This window comes from Trypanosoma brucei, chromosome 10 (genome assembly GCF_000210295.1).
Source record: "Trypanosoma brucei gambiense DAL972 chromosome 10, complete sequence".
Taxonomy (NCBI): Eukaryota; Euglenozoa; class Kinetoplastea; order Trypanosomatida; family Trypanosomatidae; genus Trypanosoma; species Trypanosoma brucei.
Window position 1 is genome coordinate 1107584 of NC_026743.1, and position 23342 is coordinate 1130925.

At 49.1% G+C, this 23342-nt stretch overlaps 16 protein-coding genes across 16 annotated transcripts; all 16 read right to left on the bottom strand.

Annotated features, from left to right (window-relative positions):
* Nucleotides 1-379: 379 nt before the first annotated feature.
* On the bottom strand, nucleotides 380-1447 carry TbgDal_X5530 (mRNA capping methyltransferase, putative; the record flags this gene model as incomplete). Its single annotated transcript, XM_011779430.1, has 1 exon — nucleotides 380-1447. One exon carries the CDS (start codon nucleotides 1445-1447, stop codon nucleotides 380-382), a length of 1068 nt encoding a protein of 355 aa, XP_011777732.1.
* Nucleotides 1448-1810: 363 nt separating this feature from the next.
* On the bottom strand, nucleotides 1811-3052 carry TbgDal_X5540 (hypothetical protein, conserved; the record flags this gene model as incomplete). The annotated part of the gene is made up of 1 exon (XM_011779431.1): nucleotides 1811-3052. The coding sequence occupies one exon, from the start codon at nucleotides 3050-3052 to the stop codon at nucleotides 1811-1813; it is 1242 nt and encodes a 413-aa protein (XP_011777733.1).
* Nucleotides 3053-3312: 260 nt separating this feature from the next.
* Nucleotides 3313-4749, bottom strand: TbgDal_X5550 (fructose-2,6-bisphosphatase-like protein; the record flags this gene model as incomplete). Its single annotated transcript, XM_011779432.1, has 1 exon — nucleotides 3313-4749. The coding sequence occupies one exon, from the start codon at nucleotides 4747-4749 to the stop codon at nucleotides 3313-3315; it is 1437 nt and encodes a 478-aa protein (XP_011777734.1).
* A 334-nt stretch (nucleotides 4750-5083) lies between these two features.
* TbgDal_X5560 (hypothetical protein, conserved) lies at nucleotides 5084-5947 on the bottom strand (the record flags this gene model as incomplete). The annotated part of the gene is made up of 1 exon (XM_011779433.1): nucleotides 5084-5947. One exon carries the CDS (start codon nucleotides 5945-5947, stop codon nucleotides 5084-5086), a length of 864 nt encoding a protein of 287 aa, XP_011777735.1.
* A 179-nt stretch (nucleotides 5948-6126) lies between these two features.
* On the bottom strand, nucleotides 6127-6678 carry TbgDal_X5570 (ARP2/3 complex subunit, putative; the record flags this gene model as incomplete). The annotated part of the gene is made up of 1 exon (XM_011779434.1): nucleotides 6127-6678. The coding sequence occupies one exon, from the start codon at nucleotides 6676-6678 to the stop codon at nucleotides 6127-6129; it is 552 nt and encodes a 183-aa protein (XP_011777736.1).
* Nucleotides 6679-6920: 242 nt separating this feature from the next.
* Nucleotides 6921-7391, bottom strand: TbgDal_X5580 (hypothetical protein, conserved; the record flags this gene model as incomplete). The annotated part of the gene is made up of 1 exon (XM_011779435.1): nucleotides 6921-7391. The coding sequence occupies one exon, from the start codon at nucleotides 7389-7391 to the stop codon at nucleotides 6921-6923; it is 471 nt and encodes a 156-aa protein (XP_011777737.1).
* A 326-nt stretch (nucleotides 7392-7717) lies between these two features.
* On the bottom strand, nucleotides 7718-10258 carry TbgDal_X5590 (elongation factor 2, putative; the record flags this gene model as incomplete). Its single annotated transcript, XM_011779436.1, has 1 exon — nucleotides 7718-10258. The coding sequence occupies one exon, from the start codon at nucleotides 10256-10258 to the stop codon at nucleotides 7718-7720; it is 2541 nt and encodes an 846-aa protein (XP_011777738.1).
* A 335-nt stretch (nucleotides 10259-10593) lies between these two features.
* TbgDal_X5600 (hypothetical protein, conserved) lies at nucleotides 10594-11730 on the bottom strand (the record flags this gene model as incomplete). Its single annotated transcript, XM_011779437.1, has 1 exon — nucleotides 10594-11730. The coding sequence occupies one exon, from the start codon at nucleotides 11728-11730 to the stop codon at nucleotides 10594-10596; it is 1137 nt and encodes a 378-aa protein (XP_011777739.1).
* Nucleotides 11731-11931: 201 nt separating this feature from the next.
* Nucleotides 11932-12555, bottom strand: TbgDal_X5610 (mitochondrial inner membrane signal peptidase,putative; the record flags this gene model as incomplete). The annotated part of the gene is made up of 1 exon (XM_011779438.1): nucleotides 11932-12555. One exon carries the CDS (start codon nucleotides 12553-12555, stop codon nucleotides 11932-11934), a length of 624 nt encoding a protein of 207 aa, XP_011777740.1.
* Nucleotides 12556-13624: 1069 nt separating this feature from the next.
* TbgDal_X5620 (conserved hypothetical protein, conserved) lies at nucleotides 13625-15025 on the bottom strand (the record flags this gene model as incomplete). Its single annotated transcript, XM_011779439.1, has 1 exon — nucleotides 13625-15025. The coding sequence occupies one exon, from the start codon at nucleotides 15023-15025 to the stop codon at nucleotides 13625-13627; it is 1401 nt and encodes a 466-aa protein (XP_011777741.1).
* A 364-nt stretch (nucleotides 15026-15389) lies between these two features.
* Nucleotides 15390-16169, bottom strand: TbgDal_X5630 (dolichyl-phosphate beta-D-mannosyltransferase precursor, putative; the record flags this gene model as incomplete). Its single annotated transcript, XM_011779440.1, has 1 exon — nucleotides 15390-16169. One exon carries the CDS (start codon nucleotides 16167-16169, stop codon nucleotides 15390-15392), a length of 780 nt encoding a protein of 259 aa, XP_011777742.1.
* A 306-nt stretch (nucleotides 16170-16475) lies between these two features.
* On the bottom strand, nucleotides 16476-16802 carry TbgDal_X5640 (peptidyl-prolyl cis-trans isomerase, putative; the record flags this gene model as incomplete). The annotated part of the gene is made up of 1 exon (XM_011779441.1): nucleotides 16476-16802. One exon carries the CDS (start codon nucleotides 16800-16802, stop codon nucleotides 16476-16478), a length of 327 nt encoding a protein of 108 aa, XP_011777743.1.
* Nucleotides 16803-17354: 552 nt separating this feature from the next.
* TbgDal_X5650 (hypothetical protein, conserved) lies at nucleotides 17355-17996 on the bottom strand (the record flags this gene model as incomplete). The annotated part of the gene is made up of 1 exon (XM_011779442.1): nucleotides 17355-17996. The coding sequence occupies one exon, from the start codon at nucleotides 17994-17996 to the stop codon at nucleotides 17355-17357; it is 642 nt and encodes a 213-aa protein (XP_011777744.1).
* Nucleotides 17997-18361: 365 nt separating this feature from the next.
* On the bottom strand, nucleotides 18362-19828 carry TbgDal_X5660 (EIF3-interacting protein, putative; the record flags this gene model as incomplete). Its single annotated transcript, XM_011779443.1, has 1 exon — nucleotides 18362-19828. The coding sequence occupies one exon, from the start codon at nucleotides 19826-19828 to the stop codon at nucleotides 18362-18364; it is 1467 nt and encodes a 488-aa protein (XP_011777745.1).
* Nucleotides 19829-20010: 182 nt separating this feature from the next.
* On the bottom strand, nucleotides 20011-22305 carry TbgDal_X5670 (hypothetical protein, conserved; the record flags this gene model as incomplete). The annotated part of the gene is made up of 1 exon (XM_011779444.1): nucleotides 20011-22305. One exon carries the CDS (start codon nucleotides 22303-22305, stop codon nucleotides 20011-20013), a length of 2295 nt encoding a protein of 764 aa, XP_011777746.1.
* A 326-nt stretch (nucleotides 22306-22631) lies between these two features.
* On the bottom strand, nucleotides 22632-23198 carry TbgDal_X5680 (hypothetical protein, conserved; the record flags this gene model as incomplete). Its single annotated transcript, XM_011779445.1, has 1 exon — nucleotides 22632-23198. The coding sequence occupies one exon, from the start codon at nucleotides 23196-23198 to the stop codon at nucleotides 22632-22634; it is 567 nt and encodes a 188-aa protein (XP_011777747.1).
* Nucleotides 23199-23342: the final 144 nt, after the last annotated feature.

A 23342-nucleotide genomic window follows, 5' to 3' on the forward strand; every position in this document is an offset into this window, starting at 1 on the left:
CTTCCGAAGGGGGAGAGTAACTAACAAAATGAAATGTAACAGTAATAAAGAAATAGAAAATAGATATTAAAAAAAAAAAGGAACACAATGTGACCTTGGAAAACGGCTGTTTGTTTCAACGAATGTAATGAAGAAGAAAAGACAGAAACACAATAATCAGCAGATAGAGAAGACGAACTTCCATTACATAATGTCCCCTCAGAGAAGGAAAGAAGAAAAGAAGGAAGGGGGTGAAGAAAACAACAGAGGATAAACCTTCTCTCTTAAGCACGTAGTTGGTTCCACGAGGGCCCCGTATGTATTTGAGCGCCCACCGAATGTTGACAACCTTAAGTAGGCAAGTGCCGCCACAGGAAGAAAACGGGGAGATAAGTACTCCTCAGCTGGCTTTCCGGAAGCACAACGAGCGGTACAGTGTGGCCAGTTCCATTTCACCTCCGACCAAATAGCGCTCCTTATTTTTGGAGGGGTCGTCCTTATAAGTCTCATAGAATGAGCCAAAGTGTTTGGAGAACTTCACCATCTCCTCCAGACCGTGCTGTTTCGCACAATCGCGGACATAGTCGAGTGGGACAACATACTCATCACAGTCTACAAACCCATAGAGATTGAAACGATATCTCGTTCCGACCACTAGTCTGTCGTATTCAAACTGAGGCTCAGAATCGAAGTGGATAGAAAACAAGCCTTTGCTCTCCATCCGGTTCGCCGCAACACGCTTCGCCAGAACTTCTTCATCGACAGTTGTTGCAATGAATACACCTTCAGGGGCCAAAGCTTTGGCAATTGCTCCCAATAACATGTCAATACGTTCGAGCGTATCACAAGCATAGTGAAACGCGAACTGGATGGAAACAATGTCAAATTTTCCAAAATGCTGAGTAAGGGGTAATTCGCGAAGGAGAAAATCCTCACTAAAGCAATCCTTAACAGTAAATGAGCAACGACACACGGTGTCCGGAGCAATTTTTTTGTATCGGCTTTCCGCCTCGGCAATACATTCTGGCGACACATCGTAACACTCCACATACGCGGCTTTTGTTAGACGCTCACGCGGCAACTTTGCCGTCGCAAAACTGAGCTCAGGACTTTGGCAATGCAGCCATTTTCCCAGATCACCGCCCCTTCCGCTGGCCAAGTCAAGCACGATAGCATCGCGCCTTCCCGTTGTTACCTTAATATGGTCCAGTGCACACTGAATAAGGCACTTTTTCACGTAGTTACTGAAGAAACGAAATGGCGTTTCTTTGCTTTTCATATCTCCAGCGCGCTTCTTTACGACTTGGTCGTATGAAGCTGCAGTCCGTAGGCTCTCCATTAAGGTTACGCTTTCACCCCTTTTACGGCAGTTCATAGAAAAAAAGACGAATGAAACGATACAGCAAAATTCATACAATATCAACAAATACATCTTCATCCGCTTGAAAACTTTAAAAGAAACACGCATATACGCAGCACAAACACGAAAGGAGGAAAGCAGAACAACCCTGCTGCCCGCCTTTTCTTTGATTTGTTACCTTCCACTCACCTGCTCTCAGGGAGAGCAGTTTCCTCTTCACCTAACTTTCTTTTCCTGCTGACCTTGTGTCCTTACCTTCAGTGCTTCTGCAATATGCGCTTCTCTCCCCCTTTATCTGATTCCTCCTCCTCCTTGTCTTCGTCTTCAAAATTCACTTTCTTTCCTGGTGCCGCTTTTAATGTTACCCCAAGGTTGCGCCTCATTCGCACGTGAGGTGAAACTAGAATCAAGAAAACGGGAGTTCGACGAAACTATATGAAAGGCAACTAAAGAGGTTCCAATCCAAGACGGTCACGGATAACTGGATAGCGCTGCGAGTGCGCGATTAACAACACGAACCACCATTGTGGTGGCAGTGATCACTTCATTTCCGCCAAAATCAACACCGAGTCGAAATCCACAAACACGAAGCAATTGGAGAGCCGGCCGTACAGGAGCCAACTTGGTGCAGAAAGCATTCGTAGATGTTTTTAGCAACCGTTTTGATGTGTCGAACGGGTTGTCACGAATATTCGTTAAAATTGTTCGAAGCATCTTTAAGCATTGTTGTGCCGTGACGGCGTCATTAAAATTTGCTACTGCAGCGGCGAGTTCCGGAAGGGAAGAGGCAGCCATGGGAGACTCGTTGGTGAACACCTCATCCAATGATACAGGAGGCGGTGCCGCCAAGCTCTGAAGGTTCCATACCGTAGGGGCAGTTCCCGTTTGCGACGTGCCATGTTGCCGCTGCTCCATGTCCACCTGAGCTAACGCCTGTTCACGCTTTTTACGTGCCTCTTCTTCAATTTCCTCCTCCGCTTTCCGTCTTGCCTCCTCAGGCATGGAACCCTCGCGAATAAACTTGTCCGTGAGAATTTGTATCCTGACCCGGCGGCGGGCGGCGAGGTCCTGTTGCTTCTGCTTCCGAACGGCTTCAAGCTCCGCTTCCCTTCGGATCTTATCAAGTTCTTCCTTCACCTCGATAGCCTTTCTGCCCATGGAAACTCGTTTGCGCTCATCCTCCAGGGCCTGTCTCTTTTCCTCCTCCATCTTGGCTCGTGCTTTCCCGCGAAGTTCCTGCACCTTTGCCTCCCGTTCCGCTTCAGTCAGCACCCTTTTCACCCTTACCACAACCTCCACCCCCTCCTCCAGAGGTGTATTGAGCTCGGGATGATCCTCGTGCATTGTTATCCACTGTGTGCAGGTACCTTCATCCACACAACCCGCTACTATAGACTTTTTAATTGCGTTTTCACTGAAACCCTTCGCCTGTAGCGATTCAAACAGAGATTGACTTATGTAGTACTTCCTCTTTTCACTGTCAGAGTGCTCAGAATCACTTTGACAGTCACGCGTACTTACATCGTGTTCCCCATTTCGGTCAGTCATCGGCACTATGTCGTCTTCCCCCACGCAGACCCCGAAAGAGATGAGCAGTAACGCAACAAAACAATACCAAAGAAAAAAAAAAGCCAAGCAAAAATCTGTAGTGGTAAAAATACAGATGCAACCCCAGCGAGGATCTGCCCTGCTGACGTGTATACACGCGTGCATTTTGGACAATTTCACAAAAGGGGGTCAATTAGCACTAGTGGTGTAATGTGGGAACAAAGCAGCTGAGAAGGGGGATCAAAGGTGTTAAAAATCAAGGAAAGGAGAACAGTGCTGTCTTGCTTTCCCTCTCAAAGGAAAGCACACAAAGGCACACACATCCACATACATATGCGTGTACCGATATGAATATACGAAAGACGGGTGATGAGGCAGGCATCCGCCGCAGCAGAAAAAAAAAATGGACTGCTGCCGCCTTTTATTCACCCGACGGAGGTGCTCGCCTCGGTGGATGACTGCAAGCGGGGTCGCAACGTAATGGTCGATAAACGTGGCTCCCCCAACCTGTTGTACGTACAACACCATACGGCCCGATGGGCACAGGGCTTGTGAACCGCCTCCTCTACCGGCGGGCCTCCAAAGAATGAAAGTATCGCTCGCAACACGGCTTGGTGAGCAACAACTAATATTCCTTTGCGTGTAGCATTAAGGTCATACAGGATAGGTACCAGCCGGCGTTTCAGATCGTGGTAAGATTCGCCGTTGGGGTAACGGAACCCAGCCTTATCTGTGTGACGGAAAAACTGGATACTCGGGTACTGCTCCTTTACCTCGTTGGCTGTCATGTCTTCACACACACCGGCGTGAATCTCGTTTAGCATTTTAAATGCCTTTAAGTTTCCATTCGTGAGAACGTCGGCTGAAGGTTGCGCTGTGTGCCTCGTACGCTTCAACTGGCTACACCAAACCTCAAATCCCTCCGTTTCATCCCATATCGAATCTCTTGTCGCAAAGAGCCGGGGGTTCCGCACCACCTGATCGCGAAAAAACTCCGCCAACGTCAGCGCATCGTCCACACCCAGAGGCGTAATGTCCGGGTCTCCACCGAGGCGATCCTCCAAATTGTACTCCGACTGCCCATGCCGTGTAAAGAAGAGGGGACACCCCGACCGCAATGTCTCCTCGGGGGATCCGGACAGAGGCTCATGAAGATGAATATGGTGGAGCGTTGGAAGGCAACTGTTGAGGTAACTCGTTATTTTTGCACAGGTGCTACTTCCACGGCACTTAGTCAGACGGTAAGCGGGTTGCCTTAAACATACGTTAATATAGCTGCAATCCACTGGATTGCTTTCCCTCCAACCATCCCCAAACCAGATATGGCGCACGAAAAGGTTTTCCATGCTCCCAAGCATTTTGTGCACTGTATCGTATGCCGCCTGTGACTCGCAGTCCGCTAGGACTATTACCACCGGTTCCGTTAAGGTACCGCGCTTTCGAGCTGACTCGACGTGCTCGAGCGATTTTGCCAAACACGTTTCCATGCATTTCTTCCACGCAGCAGCATCATCTTCATGTCGATAGACGTTAAAATCCCGCGGCGAGGGGCCGGCAAGAAAAAAAGCAGCGTCCTTATAACACCAAAGAAGATAGTGAAGGAGTTTCGTGCAGAAGAACCGCGCCACCAGACCGCAGTTCGGGGGGGAGCTCACCAGGACAAACACTGCGCTCACAGAAGTACTTAAACCACTTCCAGGCACATTCTCGCTGCCTTCCCTCTGGCACCAGGGAGGGGCGGTAAAAGCGTACTCATCTGCTCGATTAAATGGTCCGACAAAACGACAGAAGTCAATCGAATTCTCCTCGAGTCGATCACTAATTTTGATGTTACTTTGCAAAGGGATCGTTGACTGAGTCATATAATCTCACACCCCACTCCTACTTGCGCTATTCACACATAGGTAACAAAAGAGACGTGTTTACGAGCATACTCACTAGCAGTATTACAATTTCATCCATACATGCAAAGTAAAGAAGGGCACTCAAAAGCATCCCCTGCAACGCAAGAACACCTTTGACAAAAAATGTTACAGAGCGAATACACGCACCCGCTCATATACGTGTATATAGTCACACCTACGTACGAATGCACACGCATGTACGGTTCCACACACTTACAGAACCACACAAAACAACATGTCATTAACAACAACTCCAACAATCATCGACACGGCAAACCGCATTGCAAGCCGGCTACCGCTTCCCATCCTCCAACATCATCTTCTGAATGATTTCATCCTTCTGCTGTAGTAACTCACGGCGCCTTTGATCCGTAAGAGCCGGCACGAACGCGCGTGAAGCTGATCTCCGTTGCTTGTGACTGTCACCCTTCATGACGAAACGGTAGCCAAACTTCAGAAATGCAAAGACCATTAACATTATAACCAATGGAACCGGCGACTCGGAGTCCTCCCCTTCAGCTCTGTTGATCCTAAAAATAGCACTGCAGTTACTCGTTTTCCCAGCGAGCAGAAACACTATGAGGAATCTGTCACTTTTCATACCTTCAATCCAATATCCTTGCAAATTGAACGGTGCCCTTGCGCATCCACTATCATCAGCAGGGATATGCAACGGTTGCGGTTCTCTTAGCAAGCCACCAAGCTTCGTCTCCCCGCGTTCCTGTAGCAGCGGGATCAACTTCGCGTCGGTGCAGTTGGAGAGGCGAAGGCCGTCGACCGTTATTTTCATCCTCAGTGAATCCGGTAATGTCAGTGACCACTCAGTAGGAACACACTGAACAGATTGATCCGCCTCGTTCGTAAAAATAGAGAAGAAACTGACGACTGACATGACGGCATTCGACAAAACACTTTGCAAGACCTCACGCCGTAACAGTACTTCCTTGCTCGATACCTCCAACACGAAACCCGTACGCTGCGGCTGGTTACCGGAAAGCCAAAAAACACTCCAATTCCCTTTCATTTTTCCGTAGAAAACGCTCCTGTCTGAAACGGCTGCAACCGAAGAGGCCTTCACAGTCCCCCAACTACAAACACCCACAACCGTGACGAAGAGAGACAGCACCACCCATCCCCTCCAGCTTGCATTCATCATTCTCCTTTTCTCTTAATTTCCGGTATTGCCCACGAAAAGGTTGTGAACAGCCAGTAAACAGTGAAAAAGTGCCGAACTTACATATACGCTCATGGAGGAATGAGAAGGGGGAAATAAAGAAGTGATGTGCGCAGACCACTACACGAATGATATGTGGTGCGGCCCAAGCGCCACCAACGTTACCCACCAAGCAAAAAAGGCCGCTTCGCGAACGCCATCCAAAATTTGTTCCCCGTTCCATCTTCCTCAGGAAACAGGAAGATTTTTTCAACGAGCCGACTTCCCGCCTCTACACGAAGCTGCGTGGCATACGATTTCCACCTATCTTGCTCAGAGTCATCTCCTGGTGAAAAAAAGCGGCTGAACACGAACCCTTCATCCACGGGAGCAACGACGCCCTCCACGGCGCGGTTAAGCATTGCCTTCTGAGCCTCATTACGATTCAGACCAACCAAACTTTTGATGCATTCATGAAGGTACCACGTGAGGTATAAGATAACGCGATCTCCCGCTCCCCTGATGGGAAACGCGCGTCTAACCAAATGTGTTTTTAGAAAGTACAGCGCTTCGTCAACTATGTCTTGTGGTTCCCCCTCCCCCTCGATGGGATCTATCACCTCACTCATGGGTCGCGAAGGACCGTTGGGAGTGTCCAGTGAGGTACGGCGCAACGGATACACGCCACAACCAAGTAAAGTGCTCTCCTCATAACCGTTCCATTGACTCTCCATTTCAAATTTCTAAAACTGTGTTGTAAGAAAGGTGAGGAAGCGGGAGTGTACAGGGAATGATACTACAGGGAAAAATACAACTTTTGTGGCATTTTGCGTATGGCTACGCTACGTCCAAAGCCGTCACAACCCAATGGACACCGGCAGAAGCAGCAACGACAGCAAATTTTTAAAAAAGGTCTTGCAGCCCTTTCACGCAAAATGACAAAGATAGACACACGAGTAGTGAAGAATCAGGCACTTCAAGGCTTCTTAACGGTATTCATCACGTTAGTGCGAAGGAGATCGTCAACCTTCCCTTGTTTGGACTCCATCTCCAACTCACGTTGATGTCGCCACACGCGCATCCTCAGCCCGTCCTCCTCCATCACTCTCTGCAGCTCGTTCTGATTGTACGGGTACCTCTCGAAAATACCCGTCCTCATCATGCCGCTACCATAACGCTCAACGTAAAACATAACCTCCTTCCTCCCCAACCACCTGTAATCATCAAGCGGCTCCTCACCGCTTTTAGAGCGAGCACACCTCCACAGCAGCTTCGCAAGCTGAAATTGATTAACCGGGGAGTCAAGACGCAAAAATGAACCCATAAAGTCCTGAAAACGATCATCACAGCGCCACGGACGCATACCGTAATATATACTGCGACCGGTAACTACGTTAAGAGCCTCTGGTGCATCCACAACCCTAGAATAATGAGGTGTGCTACCCATTCACCACTCACTGCAGTTCCACTAGCAATTAGTACCAGTCTAATCTACAAGAAAAAATGTGAAAAACAGAAACACAAGAATTTAGTACTTACCTACCACGGTACAAAAAAATTTACAGGCAACACAAACAACATCAAATCAAAAATATATATCAGAAACTTTACTTAGTATTCTCAATTATCTCATGATCATGTTTAAGTTTACTACAATCCTATTTTATTTCTTAAAACCCAAATAGTAACTACCAACCCCTTTCCCCAATACCGCATTAAAAAAGAGGTTTTACTGACGCAGTTACGAGTAAAACGAAAAACAAATTATACCGCCTATAGCTTGTCCAGGAAGGTGTCGAGGCCCGGAATGTCTGGTTTGAGGCCCTTGCGTTGGCGAATGCTCAGCACCAGAGTGTTTGCCTGTGACTTGGGGTCAAGCGGGTCACCAGGGTACTGCTGCCAGTGGTCAAACACACACTGCGGGAATGCCTGGCCTCCGGTTCCGGCACGAAGGTCAGCGGTGAAACCGAACGACTCGGCGACTGGGAGGTATGCACGAACGTTGTAGATGGGTGTGCCTGGGCGGTTCTCCTCGCCGATAATCACACCACGGCGGCGTGTCAGTACACCGTAGATGCCTCCCATGGCGTGCTCCACAGTCTGAATGTCAACCTGGAACATCGGCTCCATCAACCGCGGCGTAGCAGTCAGGCAGCAGGCATAGAACACACGGCGGGCAGTGGGGATGATCTGACCGCCACCACGATGGATGGCATCAGCGTGCATCGTCACGTCCTCCACGTTGATCCTCACACCACGCATGTTCTCGTCACAGAGCACACCCTCACGTGTCGCCCATTGCCAGGCCGCAACGAACGAATCTTTCATTTCCATCATGTTCTGCACACCCTTCGTCACGTCCACAACCACGTTGGGTCCGCGATTGTCGGGACCGTAGCACCAGATCTTACGCGCCTCAGCCACATCCCATTCGAACTTGTCCGCAAGGAAGCGGGCACGAGTCTTGGGGTCCGCCTCGGAGCCGGCATTTGCGCCATCCTCAATCTCAACGCACAGCTCCTCCGTCAGCGGCGCGCCGCGGCAGAATAGACGATTGTGTTTGTTAGCAGACTTGGAGAGACATTGTATCGACGACACATCCGTCACAGTTTCACGGAACGACACCACAGGTTCTGAGATCTTTAGCGGTGCGCCGTTCATAAAATCTTCCTGAAGATCCTTGAGGCAAATCTCCAAGTGCAGCTCACCAGCACCAGCAACAATGTGCTCACCGCTTTCCTCAATCGAACACACAACAAGGGGATCGGATTTTGCAAGGCGCTTCAGCCCTTCCACCAACTTGGGAAGGTCCGACGGGTTCTTGGCCTCCACAGCAACACGGACGACAGGTGAGACGGAGTATTTCATGTCACGAAGCGGGTGCGGGGATTCACCATCGTCAGTGATGGTGGCAGACTTCACAATGTACTTGTCCACTCCCACGAGACCAACAACGTTACCGCACGGCATGTCCTCCACGGCCTCCTGGTAGCGACCCATCATCAGCACCGTACGCTGCACCGGCTTGTCCTCGTACAGATCTTGCTTCTTACCATGGATGTAGTTGTTACCCATGATACGCACCTTCTGACCGCATCGAACCTTACCAGAGAAGATACGACCGAACGCAAAGAAGCGGCCACGATCGGCGGTCGGTACCATCTTGCTAATGTACAGCATCAGCGGTGCATTCGGGTCGCAGTTCTTGATACCCATGTAGTATTTCTCATCTGGGTTAGACTCACCGGAGTAGAGCATCTCAGCACGGTAGCTCTGTGCCTTCTTGGGTGAAGGCAGGTGCGCTACGATCATCTGCAGCAGTGTCTCGGCAGCAGGAAGGAACTTCATCATGATAGATTTCAGTAACTTCTTGGGAACCTGCTCGCGCTCCTCGGTTGTCAGGTTAATGTTGAGTGACTTGAGCATCTTCTCCACCTTCTCAGCCTTCTCTGTCATTACTGCATCGAAGATCTGGTAGATGGGGTCCAAGCAGAACTGGCAGAACGCGCGACGTACACGCTCACCTGCGGCGTTTGTCTCACTCTTGATCCATTTCTTGTTCTTCGCGTCAAAGAAGTTATCACCCCATAGTCGCTCACACATCTTGGACTCATCAACACCGAACTTGGATGCGTACATCTTCGCAAAGCGGGTGACAGAGAAGGCCCAAGCCTGCAGGCCGGAACCAATGGCGACTGTACCCTTCTCGGGGTACACCTGCACGTCACCCATGACGGGGTCATTGTAGGTGGCGATCACAACGTTCACGTTTTGCAGTGTCTTCACGAAGCCCTGGTATGCCTCTTCGGGGTCCAGCTGTAGCTCCAGAATAGCACGATCCACCTTGTTGATGAAGACTACGGGGCGAATACGCTCAGTCAGAGCCTGGCGAAGCACCGTTTCCGTTTGCACGCACACACCCTCCACACAATCAACGACCACTAGGGCACCATCGGTCACACGGAGTGCAGCAGTAACCTCGGAACTGAAATCAACGTGCCCGGGTGAGTCAATAAGATTGATCAAGAAGTCACGGCGGTCATCGGGAAGGTCACTGATAATCTCGGGAGGTACATGGTAATGCATCGAGATGGCAGTCGACTTGATTGTGATACCACGGGCAATTTCGTCCGCACGAGTGTCCATGATACGTTTGTCACCGGCGTCCTCCATCTTAATGATACCAGCGGCACCGACAAGCGAGTCGGACAGAGTGGACTTGCCGTGGTCGACGTGCGCGATCACGGACATATTACGGATCTGTTCGGGGTAGTCCATGAGGGCACGGACCTCATCAACGGTGAAGTTGACCATCTTGGATAGCTTTAAACAAGTGTATGTTCTACGTGAGTTACGAATGGTTGGGGGAACGACAAAAGGGAAGACGGGAAGAAGGATGTACGCACGCAGGCGGGGGAGCGGTAGGCAGCGAGCGAAGCGGACGGCTCATGTCACCCGTTGCCAACTAACAGGTTGTTTAACAGACGCTCCACAATGTTATTGAGCAGGGAATTTGTTTTATATAGTTATCTACTGATGTCGTGTACTTTACAGTGTCGTTTATCAATGTTGTTGTCATGAGGTGGAGCCACGGTTGTTTGTGATGTTTTTCTTCTCATGTTCTGTGTGTTTGAGCAGTATCTACCCCTTTATGTGACCCACTGTCGCACGAATAGTTTTTCATCTCCGTTTTTTATAGTGTAGCCCCGTGTTCGCTCGATCCATGTGTACGTGGGCATCCACCCCGGGAAAGCAGCGTTGTATGAGTGAAGTACGCTCTCTGCAAGCGCCTTACTATATAGCTTTGTGCTTTCGCTTCTGGTCTCTCCCATCTTTGATGCAGTTATAACACTCTCATTCCAACCTTTAACGTTGATATACTGCAAACACTTTGTACCGATGTGTCTAAACAACTCTCTTAATTTAGAAGCTGTGGGTATGCAATGCTCATTCATGACGAGCAAGCCTTCGGGAGCTAACTTTGCGAATGCTTTCTCTATGAGTTTGTGTGAGTTAACCATTTTACCCGTCTTGGGTTCAAAAACATCCATAAAAATAAAGTTGAAGTCATCCGGGCAGTCCAGGAGAGCTTCCTCTACCGTTTTAACATGAATGTGCGTGTTCGGATTGCCATCAAGCAGGTTATTTCTGCGGCACGTTCGGACCACGGCAGGCTCAATTTCCACGATGCTAATGTGGGCCTTTACTCCCAGGATGTGGCGGAGACCAAATTCCATACTATTGCCACCCATTCCAAGAATTAGCACCTTTGTTGTGGCAGAGGGAAAACTCGCACGGCCGCTTCCTTCATCTTCATGGACTCCGCACCGTTGCATCATTCCGTGCGTGAGAAAGGCGAAATGCAACATATAACCTGCCACACATTGCATTTGCTCCTGTCGCTGGAAGAACACGACCGATTGGAGGTTGTAACTTCCGTCATCGCCGGTGATATGAGCGTCTCGGTGGACAAAGTGCATGGACCCGAAGCCAAACACCTCTTCGTCACACTGGACTCCTCCTTGTATATCAACGGTGCCGGGCGTCCCAGTTCTTCTGGTGGAAACAACGATATCAGACCGCATCCACACAACATCAACACCAGAAAATATCTCACAGGGCTCACGGTCCAGGAGGCGAACATTGCACGACACAAGGGCAGGTTTTCTCTTACACACGGCGCGAAGCTCTACAAGTGCCTTCCAGAAGGGATACACGCGCAGAATTTCGTTTTTCACGCCGACTACAATATCTTCATTCGGGATTACTTCAACCTTCCCAACCATGGAACGCCTGCTGTGTGGACGCGATACAAAATGCCGCCTTGAAGCTCCAGAAGAAGTAAGGGGAGAAAAAGAAGACCAAAAGAGTATAACACGATAGAAACCGAATAAACTGTAAGCCACATTCACGTGACAGTAGACGGAAACTTTTGATTATGCCATCAGTGAAGTGTTCCCCAATTCTGGTTTCCAATATCAGCATTCTTATGGTCCCTCACCCGCTCCCCCTTTCGGAGCAGTTGAAGGAAGATGTGTAAGGGAGGGCCATATTTTCAACAGCACACGGCCACGGAGACATTCAACGGGCATGGCGCCGGTATGACGTGAGTCAAAACTCTCTAGAGGATTATCACCCTCGAGCCAGAGCCAAAGCGCTGACTTGTTTCCAGCACGTTCGAGGCATGTGTCCCATTCGTGTGACCTAGAACTGTTGTCACTATGTGCGCCAGTTTCTTCCTCTCCTCCTGAGTTTTCCGAAGGCTCACCCCCCAGCACCAGCGCCGGTACCGTGAACTGTAAGTTGTTCCAGTACTGCACGACCGAAGCATCGCTGGTGGTTCGAACGACACGTTTGCAAACTCTTAACTCCGGTGAAATTTGCATAACAACAATATCTCCCTCCCGCACCAACTGCATCTTCGTCAGTTCCCTTGCAAGTAAATGCACAAAAGATGGAATGAACAACACGTAATCACCGGGTATTAGTGTTGGATACATTGACCTGCCCTTTACTGAGCAGCAGACGTCAACGTTATATCCGATAAACGCCCCAAGAAATATACATGGTAGGTTTCGATTCACCGAAAAAAATCCCCAACGCATCACCATGTATGTTGTATGGCCCTTCTCCCCTCTCCTTCTCTCCCCCAAACAGGCCTCAAAGCCTGAGGTAGTGAAGACGGTAATGGTAAGAAGAAAAGGAACTGACACAACCCGTTGGGTTTCCGTTGCCGATTACGGTTCCCAGTATCTGCACTATCTTGGTCCAAGGAAGAGAAATTCGACGAAGGTATAATGATACGGACACTACAAAGAGGAAAGAGAGCGTTTGATTGTTGTCATCAATAATAAGTCCAACTTCATGGATACCCAAACCCGATATACATTTCACAAACAAAAAAATGTACGCATATATGTTCCGTTTTCATTAAATTGTTCTGTGTATCACCACCGGGCATGCGTACCGTGCCTCACAACGTGAAAAACAGGTTTGTGTGCAAGCATGCTGTGCACAACTCCCTGCACCTTGGTTAGAAACAAACTGAAACCAAACAGCAGAAGCAACAAGACAGTCATATTGCTGATAAATCGGTACAGGAGAGAGTGCAGCGGAAGTTATAAGCTCTAGCTAACCAAAAAAAAAGGATCACTAAGTCCAAATCATGGTAGATATATAAACCTCTCATTCCGCTTTACGCATGCACAAGCACAATTACACACTTCGCCATACGTGTATGCACGAATCCGCTCCTTCGGTGGAAATGGAACGGCCTTGGCACAACACTAACGATGAGTATGGCCGTTGAGGCACCCTGGTAGCAAAGAACTTCTCAGAAATCGTCTACTGAATACTCACGTCCTCGTCACAATGCCTTAATGTACTTTTGCCTCTACCAGCCGCATCGTTTGCCAACCCTCGTTCTTTGTTTGAAAACGCCCACTCTATGGATTTCGCCTGAAATGCAGGGAACGCAGAAAACACCCCAACAATGACGATAGGTCGCGGGTGATTTGTAAAAATGCAACCCACTCTGCGGCGAACACAACTTCCCTTCCCCGGTCTCCTCCTTTAGTAGCTCTGCCAACCCACACGAGGCTGAGAACACTTTAAACCTATTGTTTCGTATTCTCCCCTTTATTCTTTAATGTCTTCAGTGCTTTACAAGCTGCAAGTACCTCAAAGATCATTTAGGTGTGGCGCAGGAACCTTGCGATGCCACGCGTGGGTACCGTACGCTCGTAGAGACTCCTCATTGGGGACAATAATCTCGCGACAGTAAGCAGAACCGCAGAAACACGAAAAGGGTTTCATGGTATTATCGCAGAAGGTGCAGTAATCCATTGTCAGTTCATCCCCTTTTGCAATGTCCCGGGCCGCGATTACGTTTAGTGAATGGTTCTCATCAAAAATACAATTTGGTTCACAGGAATGATTTATGGGTCGCCAACAATTTGGGTCACTATCCCAGGTGACGTAGACGTGTCCATCTGCATCAATGGGCCATGCATATTCTCTGAACAGTTTCTTCTTCTCCTCATCCCAGGTCTTCTCAACAAAAGGCCGCGTGACGATAGAAAAGCTTCTTTCCTCATCTTCGAAAACGAGCCCGCCCTTCGGAACATCCCTCGATGCACGAAGATAATAACCCTTATTTTCGCCACCGAAGCATACCTCAGCGACAGGTGCCAGCGGGGCGCGCTCGCACTCCCGCACACACTCGTCTAACAATCCTTCCTGCGAGGCCACAATTGAAAGCTGCGTGCAGAGACCTAATAAAGAGCATCCAACATCTATGTCCTCTAAAACAAGTTTTTCCGAAGTTGTGCTTGAATTAAAGCGCAGCCGCGCGAAACCGCTGCGGTTCAGCACGTCTTTTGAAAATGCGGCGGCCCATTTTTCTATAGAAGGCTTCCACTTTTTTATGAAGGCATCATCTTGCTGCCTGGGGGGTTCCGTTGCCACTGCAAAACTCCCAGCGCCCCATACAAGGACCTCCAGCCCCATATCCTTTACAGGGCTCACCTCCCAGGCGATCAGTTTGCCATGTGATTGAATGCCTTGACGTACCATACGAAGCAAGGCTGATTTCTTCTCAACAACGGTTTCAAAACGACTTTGAAGAGGATTTGCATTCCGCAGTTTTACGGGAAGACGGAGCTCAAGATAATCGGTTTGCGTGTCCGCCTTAACGACAGTAGACCGTGGTAACGGGAGGCCAGCGTAGAAGGCCATCATGAAGAGAACATCTAATGGTTGTCTCAACGTTGCGTAACGACATCCGCCATACAAAATATCGAAATGCTCAAAGAGAGAGGAGAGAACTTGAGGGCTCGCCAACTCTTCGTCCTCCGCTGTTCCGGTACAGAGGTTCAATGCACAACGGTACAAGTGCCGGGATGCGTAAATTTCCCGCACGGCACGGTACATGGAAGGGCCGTTGCAGACGGGAAACAATTTAAATGGGAACCTTGCCAACGGAATGAGTTGCGCAGTCATCGCTGTTTCGCACCCTTTGTCGCAGAACACTGCAACAAGATCTGCCTTGCTCATCCTGTGTTGCAGGGCTTCTGTTTGCATGCAACCAAAAAAAAAAAAAGGAGCTACAGTAGTGAGAATTTAGGCGGCTAAACGGAGGAAGAAGGGAACAGACACACGTATACGTGTATGGGCAAGTGCTGCACTACTCAACGCACAGTGTAAACACAAGCCAGCGCACGCAGCGTGGATATCCGTGCTTATGTGTTGAAAAATAAAAAAAATAGCACGGAAAAACAGCGACTGTTTTCGCACACAAATATATCCACGTGGAGTGCGGTTAGAGGCAACAGAAGGTTTATTGAGATGTGGGTAGGAGTACGCCCCAGGGGTTTCTCTTTTCTCCCCACTGGTACCACAGAGTAACAATCTCTTTACAACAAACTAAGCAAGGGAAAGGTGTGTGCTAAAGAAGAATGTAAAAACAGTAAAAAATAAGCGGCAACAGCACGAGTAGAACCGTGAGCGCGGTGCCATACACGTAAAAGTAGAGGAGCTTCAGGTGCTCTAAGTAATTGATGATCACCTTACCTGTTAACTTACTCTCGCCTACAGTGCGCGCAGCAAAGTTAAATCCAACTTCCTCATATTTACGAACAGCACACTTAACAAATAGCTCTAGTGCGATTTTGTACCCAATAGGGTTCACAACTTCTCGACCGCGTTGAAAAACATCGACGCGAAGACCAAAAAACCCCGACATGGGATCACTCAGTGGTGTAAGTGGCCTCGCCAGGAGTCGCGCACCCCACGATATGAAGCGACGGTGCAACGGCCAGTCCTTGTCAATTTCAACACCAGCTCCGTAACGAGTTCCACAAACGAACTCAACACCAGGTTTTTCAAGTGCCCTCAGCAAACAGGGTACTGTTTTTGGTGGGTGCTGAAGGTCCGCATCCATTACGAGAATGAAGCTTCCCTTGGATACGGAAATGCCATGAATTACTGCACTGCTCAACCCCCGATCGTTCGTCCTCACTTCGATACGCACACCGTAGCCTTCATTTCGGACTTTCTCCACAACTTCAACAGAACCGTCTCTGGAGTTATCGTCTACAATTACCATTTCCACTTCATTCTTGGAAAAACCATCGTCAGCCAGGGCATCAAACACCTGCTTTGTAAGTGGCTCAAGGTTCCCACACTCCTTGTAGGCTGGAACAATGATGGAATACTTCACCGCCATTGTTCTACTTCCTTGTATTGTACTGCTTTTACCTAAACAAAAATTTCCTTCCGCTCTTCCGTTTTGCTATTCTCCTTCTCTTTTGGCACTTCTGAGAGCAAGAAACCCCGATGAACTACAGGAAAGGTAAAAAATACGTGGAATAAACTGGTGTAGTACAATTATCTTTTACATCTGCTAGCACATCCGCCCTGTTCCCATTCCCCTGGTCCCTTATTTTACAACAATAGAGTTCTGTCTTTCTCCCCTTCAAAAGAAACCTTTATCATCCACCTTCCTACACCACTAAAAATACCTTCGTTGATATCAGTTAATTGCGACGAGTTCCATTTCGAACACTAGCGATGCGCCGGGCTCGATACCCCACTCAGGAAAACCTTTCGTCCCGTAGGCGTATTCGCTTGTCATGGCAATCTTCGCCTTCTCTCCCAAAGGCATTTGAAGCACAACCTCGTCCCAACCCCGAATTACATGTCCAAGACCCACGCGGAATGAAAAGGATTCGGTCCCGCCTTTTGCCGGCCAAAATATGCGCCCATCAGGGAAGAAACCGGCGGCACGCACCGTGACGGAATCACCTGCTTTCGGACAAGGGCCAGTTCCTTTAGTGATGATGTCGTACTGAAGCGGCATCAGTTTACGTGGTTCTTCCACAGGTATCGGTAAGGTTAAAGAAAATTAGAGGGTAATCGTCACCACATGTAAAGGAGGGAACGCCCCGAAGGGGTTAAACGTACAACGAACGCAAGAGAACAAAGGGGAGGTGAGGTGAGGTGAGGAAATAAGTTAAACAAAAAGGAAACATCGAGAGTGTGAGAGAGGGATTCCAGGGAGAGAAGGGAGATGACAAAATTACTGAATAATTAACACGTGACGAATGGCGACAAATGCATACTGGGAAGGTGTAAGCACATGTCTGCCAAGATAACTCGTGCATATGCGATGGTCGACAAAAACAAAAATCTCCTCCACACAAACCGCAGGCAAAAAAAAAAAAAGAAGGGGAGAAGAGAGCGCCTACACGCCAAAATGCATGTGTCACACCGCTGATGTTCGGTCTTGTTGAAAGGTATCAACACGAACCCTATACACACTTCTTTTTTCCTTTGTTTTATGATACAAAAAAATCCACCGTCCCCTTCCCCCGTTTCATACACTGTTTAGTAATATAACATCTACTGCGACTTAACGACGCATGCAAGAGTGAAGCATGTCTTTGAGACGTTCCAACTCTGACTCTAACTGACCATTGCGCACCTGTAATTTCTGCGAACGTGACTCTTCTAACAGTAGCTGCTTTCTAACCTGCTCTCGCCTTTGTGACAAGACATTGACTGATGAAAGAGCTTCCTGACGTTCCGCCTTAAGCCTCTGCTTCATTTCCGCTACAGCATTCTTTAGCTCTTCACACTCCTGAGCCTTTTTCTCCAACTGGTGATGAAGCGACCGCTTCTCCGCCTTTACTACTGCTAGACGGTCCTCCCATGACTCACATCCACGGCCGTGAGAACCATTTCGTATGGCTGAGAGCAACAGGAGCGCATCGGCCGAACAGCAATCGAACCCTGGAGAGAGATGCGGCACAAGTTCACGCAGTTCGTATGTTAGTTTCAGTGAACGCTCATCCGCAGCCTGTACATCTGCAGCCACAGCGGTTACTCTCGCTTTGGGAGTACTTTCCTTTGGCCCCGACGCATTCCCTACAGACCGCTGGTTAAGGAGTAGTGCGAAGTTCTCTTCAAGCCGGCGTAAGCGCTCCTCGTGCATATGATGATCTCCTGGGGCCTGTGGCTCGGGGAGATAATCATCGTTGTCACTAACAAACATATATCGAACAGAACAACTTGGCACTGCAACCCAAGTGCTGGAAAACAACAAAGATGAGAAAAGAAGAGTGGCAACACAGATGTGAACAGTTGTGTCTTTGAGGTACCAAAGCAACTGATTTTTCCTCGGAGAGATGACGATCGGCTAGCAACCGTCATGGAAGCAGCGGTTGCGACAAAAACGTAAAGGGTTTTGAGGAAGTAGCTACCCCACACTTTGATTTTATCTGGATCTCTTAGTGACCTTCGCATTATATGTCTTAATTAGGAACTTGCGTATGAATAATCCTATTTTGGCGCCATTGTTTCTCTCCTTTTCTCTTCTTCTTCCTTCCAATATTAAAAGAGGGGAGAAACGCACGAATGTTAGTTAGTATTGTGGGCATCCGGTGCCGGTCGCCTTCCCTGACGTGGGTTATCGAAATGCCTGTGGCGCGGGCGGCGTTGCGTCATGCGCTTGAAATATTTTGACTCAATTGTGCGGTAGGACGACTTCTGCACCACGCATATGTTATCACCCTCAACCGTGCAATCAAGTGCTGCACGGACAACATATGTGCCAGAATGCAGATCGGCGGAGACACCATCATGAACCAGTTGCCTGGAGGTCAGTTTCATGGCAAACAGCGGCACGAGTCCGTCGTTGACGTCTAAGACGGTTTTGACGAGCTCTGTGGTTGTAGTTTGATACACACCAAGGTACACACGGAGTTTAATTGTGTCCTGTTGCTGCTTCACTGCACGAAGAAAAAGGCGGGCCTGAAGTTCCTTACCCTCCATACCCTTGCACACAGTTGGTGGCACGGGGGGTACAGCCAGAAACTTGGGGCTGCAGCGATCGAAGACGTCTCGAAACCGCTCCTCGTCACCGGTGGCAAGGAGCTCTTTATCATCTTCAAGGACCTGGAGCTTGCGGGAATCCATCAACCAGCTCAGATTGTCGGGTTGCGTGCCGCAAAGTATGCAGGAGACGACGTGCATGAAAGCGCAGTCCAATCGAACCCTTTCGGAGAACTTACGGCTACTCACCTTTGCCGAGAGGCTTTGTCGGAAAACCCTGCTAGCATCGGCGTAACGCCGGAGCATGAGGTAGCTGAAACCCACATAATACATCAGTGACACGTTGGCAGGCGCTACCTCCGCCAAGATCTTCTTCCCACGACCATAAATATCCAGTGGCTTCAGTACCGATAGAGCAGAGTTATAGTCTCCCAGAAGTACGTTGATTTTAGCTACGGTAATTATTCCAAAGAACCCAGACATCCACCGAACGTGGTTTTCCCCTGATTTGGTGATATCGTCCGCCTTGTCGCTCTCCATAACCTCTTCAATACCCGACTCGCTGATGACCTTCTCCATCATTTGCACAGCTTCAGTTACCGACCACTCTGCACCCTCAGCAAAACGCTTCTGATAAACCACCGTCATTTGGAACAGGAACTCGTCGAAAATATCCCAAAGGAACCAATTCGGAATATCACAACTCCCTGGAAGAGAGACAAAGAGGTCGCAGAAAGTCCTCCATGAAACCTTAGCATCCTCTGCCGTCACGTCACGATCGGTGAAGAGGTGCTTGAAGCACAGGAAGGAGTACAGCTTTCCAGCTGTGTCATTTCCAAAGCACTCGGCGACTTCCATCCTCTGCAGCACTGGCAAGGGGCGGAACTCCCCCTGTTCGGCCGCATAGTACTTGCTCAAGTGGCTGGGGAAGATGTTCTCGTAAAGGTTGTGAAAACTGCTGATATCCCCTGTGTCCACGGCAGTGTTCAGAGAGTTGAAGAAGTTGAACATTTCATCGGGGATGTGCAACTTTGAATCAGGGTTCGACGCCATATCTAGTAACTTTAACTTTGCGTCGTAATGGAAAGGTTATAAAGGGGAGAAGATATGATACACAAGATTCACCTCAACGCAGACGGAAACAATCAGATACCGCATGCGATATCCTCTACGTCGCATACACACCATGAGTGCTCTTCATAAACAACACATCTGCAGCAAACAGCACCCACATATCAACCTCTGACCGCGAGCCGATATGTGTTCTTGAGAGACTGTACCACATACAACACAGCCTGAAGACTCCCCGAAAGAAGCATTTCATCCAGCAACGGAACGTCTAGCAGGATGCGCTTCTCCGTTTGCAGGTAAGAAATGCACTTACGTAAGTTTCGACGCTTCGCCGCCGCCGATTTTGCTTGCAATTCAATCGACTCCAGTTCCACGCACGGCCTCCGCTGGAGAGTTCGAATCAGATGCGCCAACACAACACCGTCCGAGAACAGCACGGGATAATCCCGCAACCAAAGCGACCGACATGAAAACGAAAAGGACTGATCTGCAGCTACGTATCGAAAGTCGGATCCAAGAACTTCCGTGACCCACGTTCCTAGTTCCTCAACCTCTTCGGTAGCGTAATCCAACCCACTCAAAACAACAACCGGTGCAGGGGCCGTCGTCTGCGCAGTGGAGGCAACATTGTCCCCCACTTTCCTCCCTTTGGATCCTGCAGCAGCACAGCATGTAAGTGGAGAAGTGATAAGGCAACGCGCTACCCTTCGCTCTTGTGATTTCGACAGCCTGTGACCTGCACCCTGCCGCCTTTGCTCTTGTTGACGGGGTTGCACACATACTTCCAACTGCAGTTGTGGCGGTGGAGCAGTTGTAGAGGGTGCTGATGCAGTGGGAAAGTAGGGCGTGTCAGAATGTTTCGGAGGTTGGCGCCGTGGAGGAACGTCGGCAGCAAACCGCATGATATCCTCCAAGAGAAGCAAAATGTAGCACCTGTCACCGTGATACACCCGGTGAGCTTCATTCAAAAACAGGGAGCTCATTCGCGCGGGGCAATACCGATGAAGCTCATCGAATGCCACCTTAATGTTGTCTATGCAGTTCGATTTTATCCGAGGATTTCTATGCACAGGGAGATGACTTCCTGTAACCTTATCAACGAGGTCACATAAGGCTGCACCGTTCGTCAGGAAAGGGAACACTGACGGAATGTAAAGGGAAGAAAAACTGTCCCTTCGTAAGCACCAGAGTCGTCGCTGTGGCGGCAAAAATGGGGCTTGTAGGGCCGGAGGAACTATGGCGTCATCAGGTGGTAAACGATGGGCAACGGGGTCAGGCAATATCTTCTGCAAATAAAGGAAGTCACACACTTCCCGCTCGAGCCTACGCATGGCACTCGGTTGGTACCCCACCGCAGTTGAGTCTACCTGCCACGTTAGTGAGGGTGAACTCCAGAGTTTTTCGCAGGTTGTCGGGAAACATGCCTCAATAATAACCCTCAACAGAGAAAAAAGAACCCGCGATTTGCCCTTGACAAGCACACTTTCAGGTTTTATAATTCGACACTCGTGGGGCACAGAAACCCCTGACACCTTTCGCAAGTTTCGGAGCGTGCCCATAGCTGCGACATAGTTGAGGCGAACGTCATCAAGGCATTTAGGTGGCGCAACATGCACAGGATTGAAGGTTTCTCCATTCCCATTGCTGAGGTGCAGGGCTGCGAGAAGAAGACGACGGAGCGCGCTTCCATTCAACACGGGATCGTTAATGGGCTCCTCAGATTCGCTAAGTTCGGCCTCCACAATATTTAGCCGCCGTAAGTAGTCACGAACCTTCAATTCGTCACTTCGGGTGACGTCGTCCACGTTCTCATGAACGCTACCTGCGAGTTCAGCAGAGCAGTTGGTAAGGCTTTCAGAGCTATCATCGCTGCAGTCATCAGCATTATTTGGGTTGCAGTGTCGGGCTTCTTTCCTCACCGGTAACCCTTGCCGTTCCCCCGCAGGATTCTGCAATATCCTCTCGTCCCCCTTTGAGGCGCCTTTATGGTTTACAGCTTTATTAAGAGGAAGTGTAGGAGGAGCCGCCGAAGCCGTGCATGGCTCAATCGCCGGTTGTTTGGGTCGGTGGCGAACCGCCCTCCCCTCATCACTACCCAACATGAGACTTGTCATTGGGGCGGTGGGTAATGGAAAGAAAAGTGCGCCTCCGCAGTACACACCACAAGATGACACGTGGCCTTTCAGTCGTTTACTGTCCGGTGACCCTTTGAGCACTAAGCTACGGTTCGCGCGCAGTGACATGGTGCGCTCGGTATTGTCCCTTATGTTTGCCGATTCTTTTATGTGACTTAAATCTACCCGCATCCGACCTAATAAGCTGAGCGCCTCACGGACCAAAAGCTCCCTGCCGTCTCCATCCGCAGTGTTCCTTGGTTCAAAACCACAATTGTGTCTTCCACTTTCTCCCTCCGCACCGCATTCTTGCGACGCAGCGCCCGGAGACACACTGGCGCTCATTGACTTCCTCACAAACGCCAACTATTTTCCCGATAGCATCCCTTCCCAGAAGGCGTACGCAAGTAACATAACATGAAGGAAATTAGGGGGGGAATAAGTTCCAAAAAAAAAAAAAAGCAGTAGATCAAAGGCAGAAATAAAAAAAAAAAACAGACCACCCAGTTGTAATGGCAGGAAAGGTGAGGAGTGGCATGTACATATTTGTCTAGATGGAAGTGAGTGATAGATGCACCTGTAAGGATATCGCCCGCAGTGCAAACCCTGTGGAATGCGCCAGGAGACTGCTTGCTTGCCACTTTCACATTTACAAAGATACTTTTAAAGAATCAACCCTTCAACGATTTTTCACTGCTTCCCTCGCCGCCTCCATAATCCGACGAAGAAGATGATGATGATGTACTAGATGCCGCCTCGCTACCACTACGGCTACTACATTGACACTGGTTATCAAAGTTGTATTCAAAGTGAGTTCCATTCTCCTCCGAATCAAGTGCTAACTGGTTGACGTTAAGTCGATCGCGCCTTACGAGTTTGCAGGTGGAGCAAAGCATCTTAGTGGAATCATGCAGCATGTGCTCACGAATCCGTTTCCTTAGGAATCGGTCCCTTTTGCGGCGTTCCTCCACTGAGAGCATCTCCTTTGGCTTCATAGTGGCGATAGTGTCTGGTCCTAAACTCAACAACTCGCCGTCCAAACCCTTTAAGTTGGCTAGTAGACCCATCAGTTGGTCACGAAAAGCTTCTTTATCCCTACAAGTGGAGCACATCTTGTCCACTATTCCCCTGGCAAACGTCATGGCACTGACGGGTTCACTTCTGAACTCTTCCATCTTCTGCAGCAGTGCAGACAGTTGGGATGTAGCCTTTTCCCGCATTGCCTCTGATGCAGCCATCCTCTATGAGAGTTCGGTTTTGTAAAAAAAAAAATCAAAAAAAAAATAACTACAAAAGTGACTGATTTACTAATCGTAAAATCATTTTGACAGTGTGCGTGGCAAAGGGTTCATTGATAGAGAGAGAGAGAACAATCCGACTTA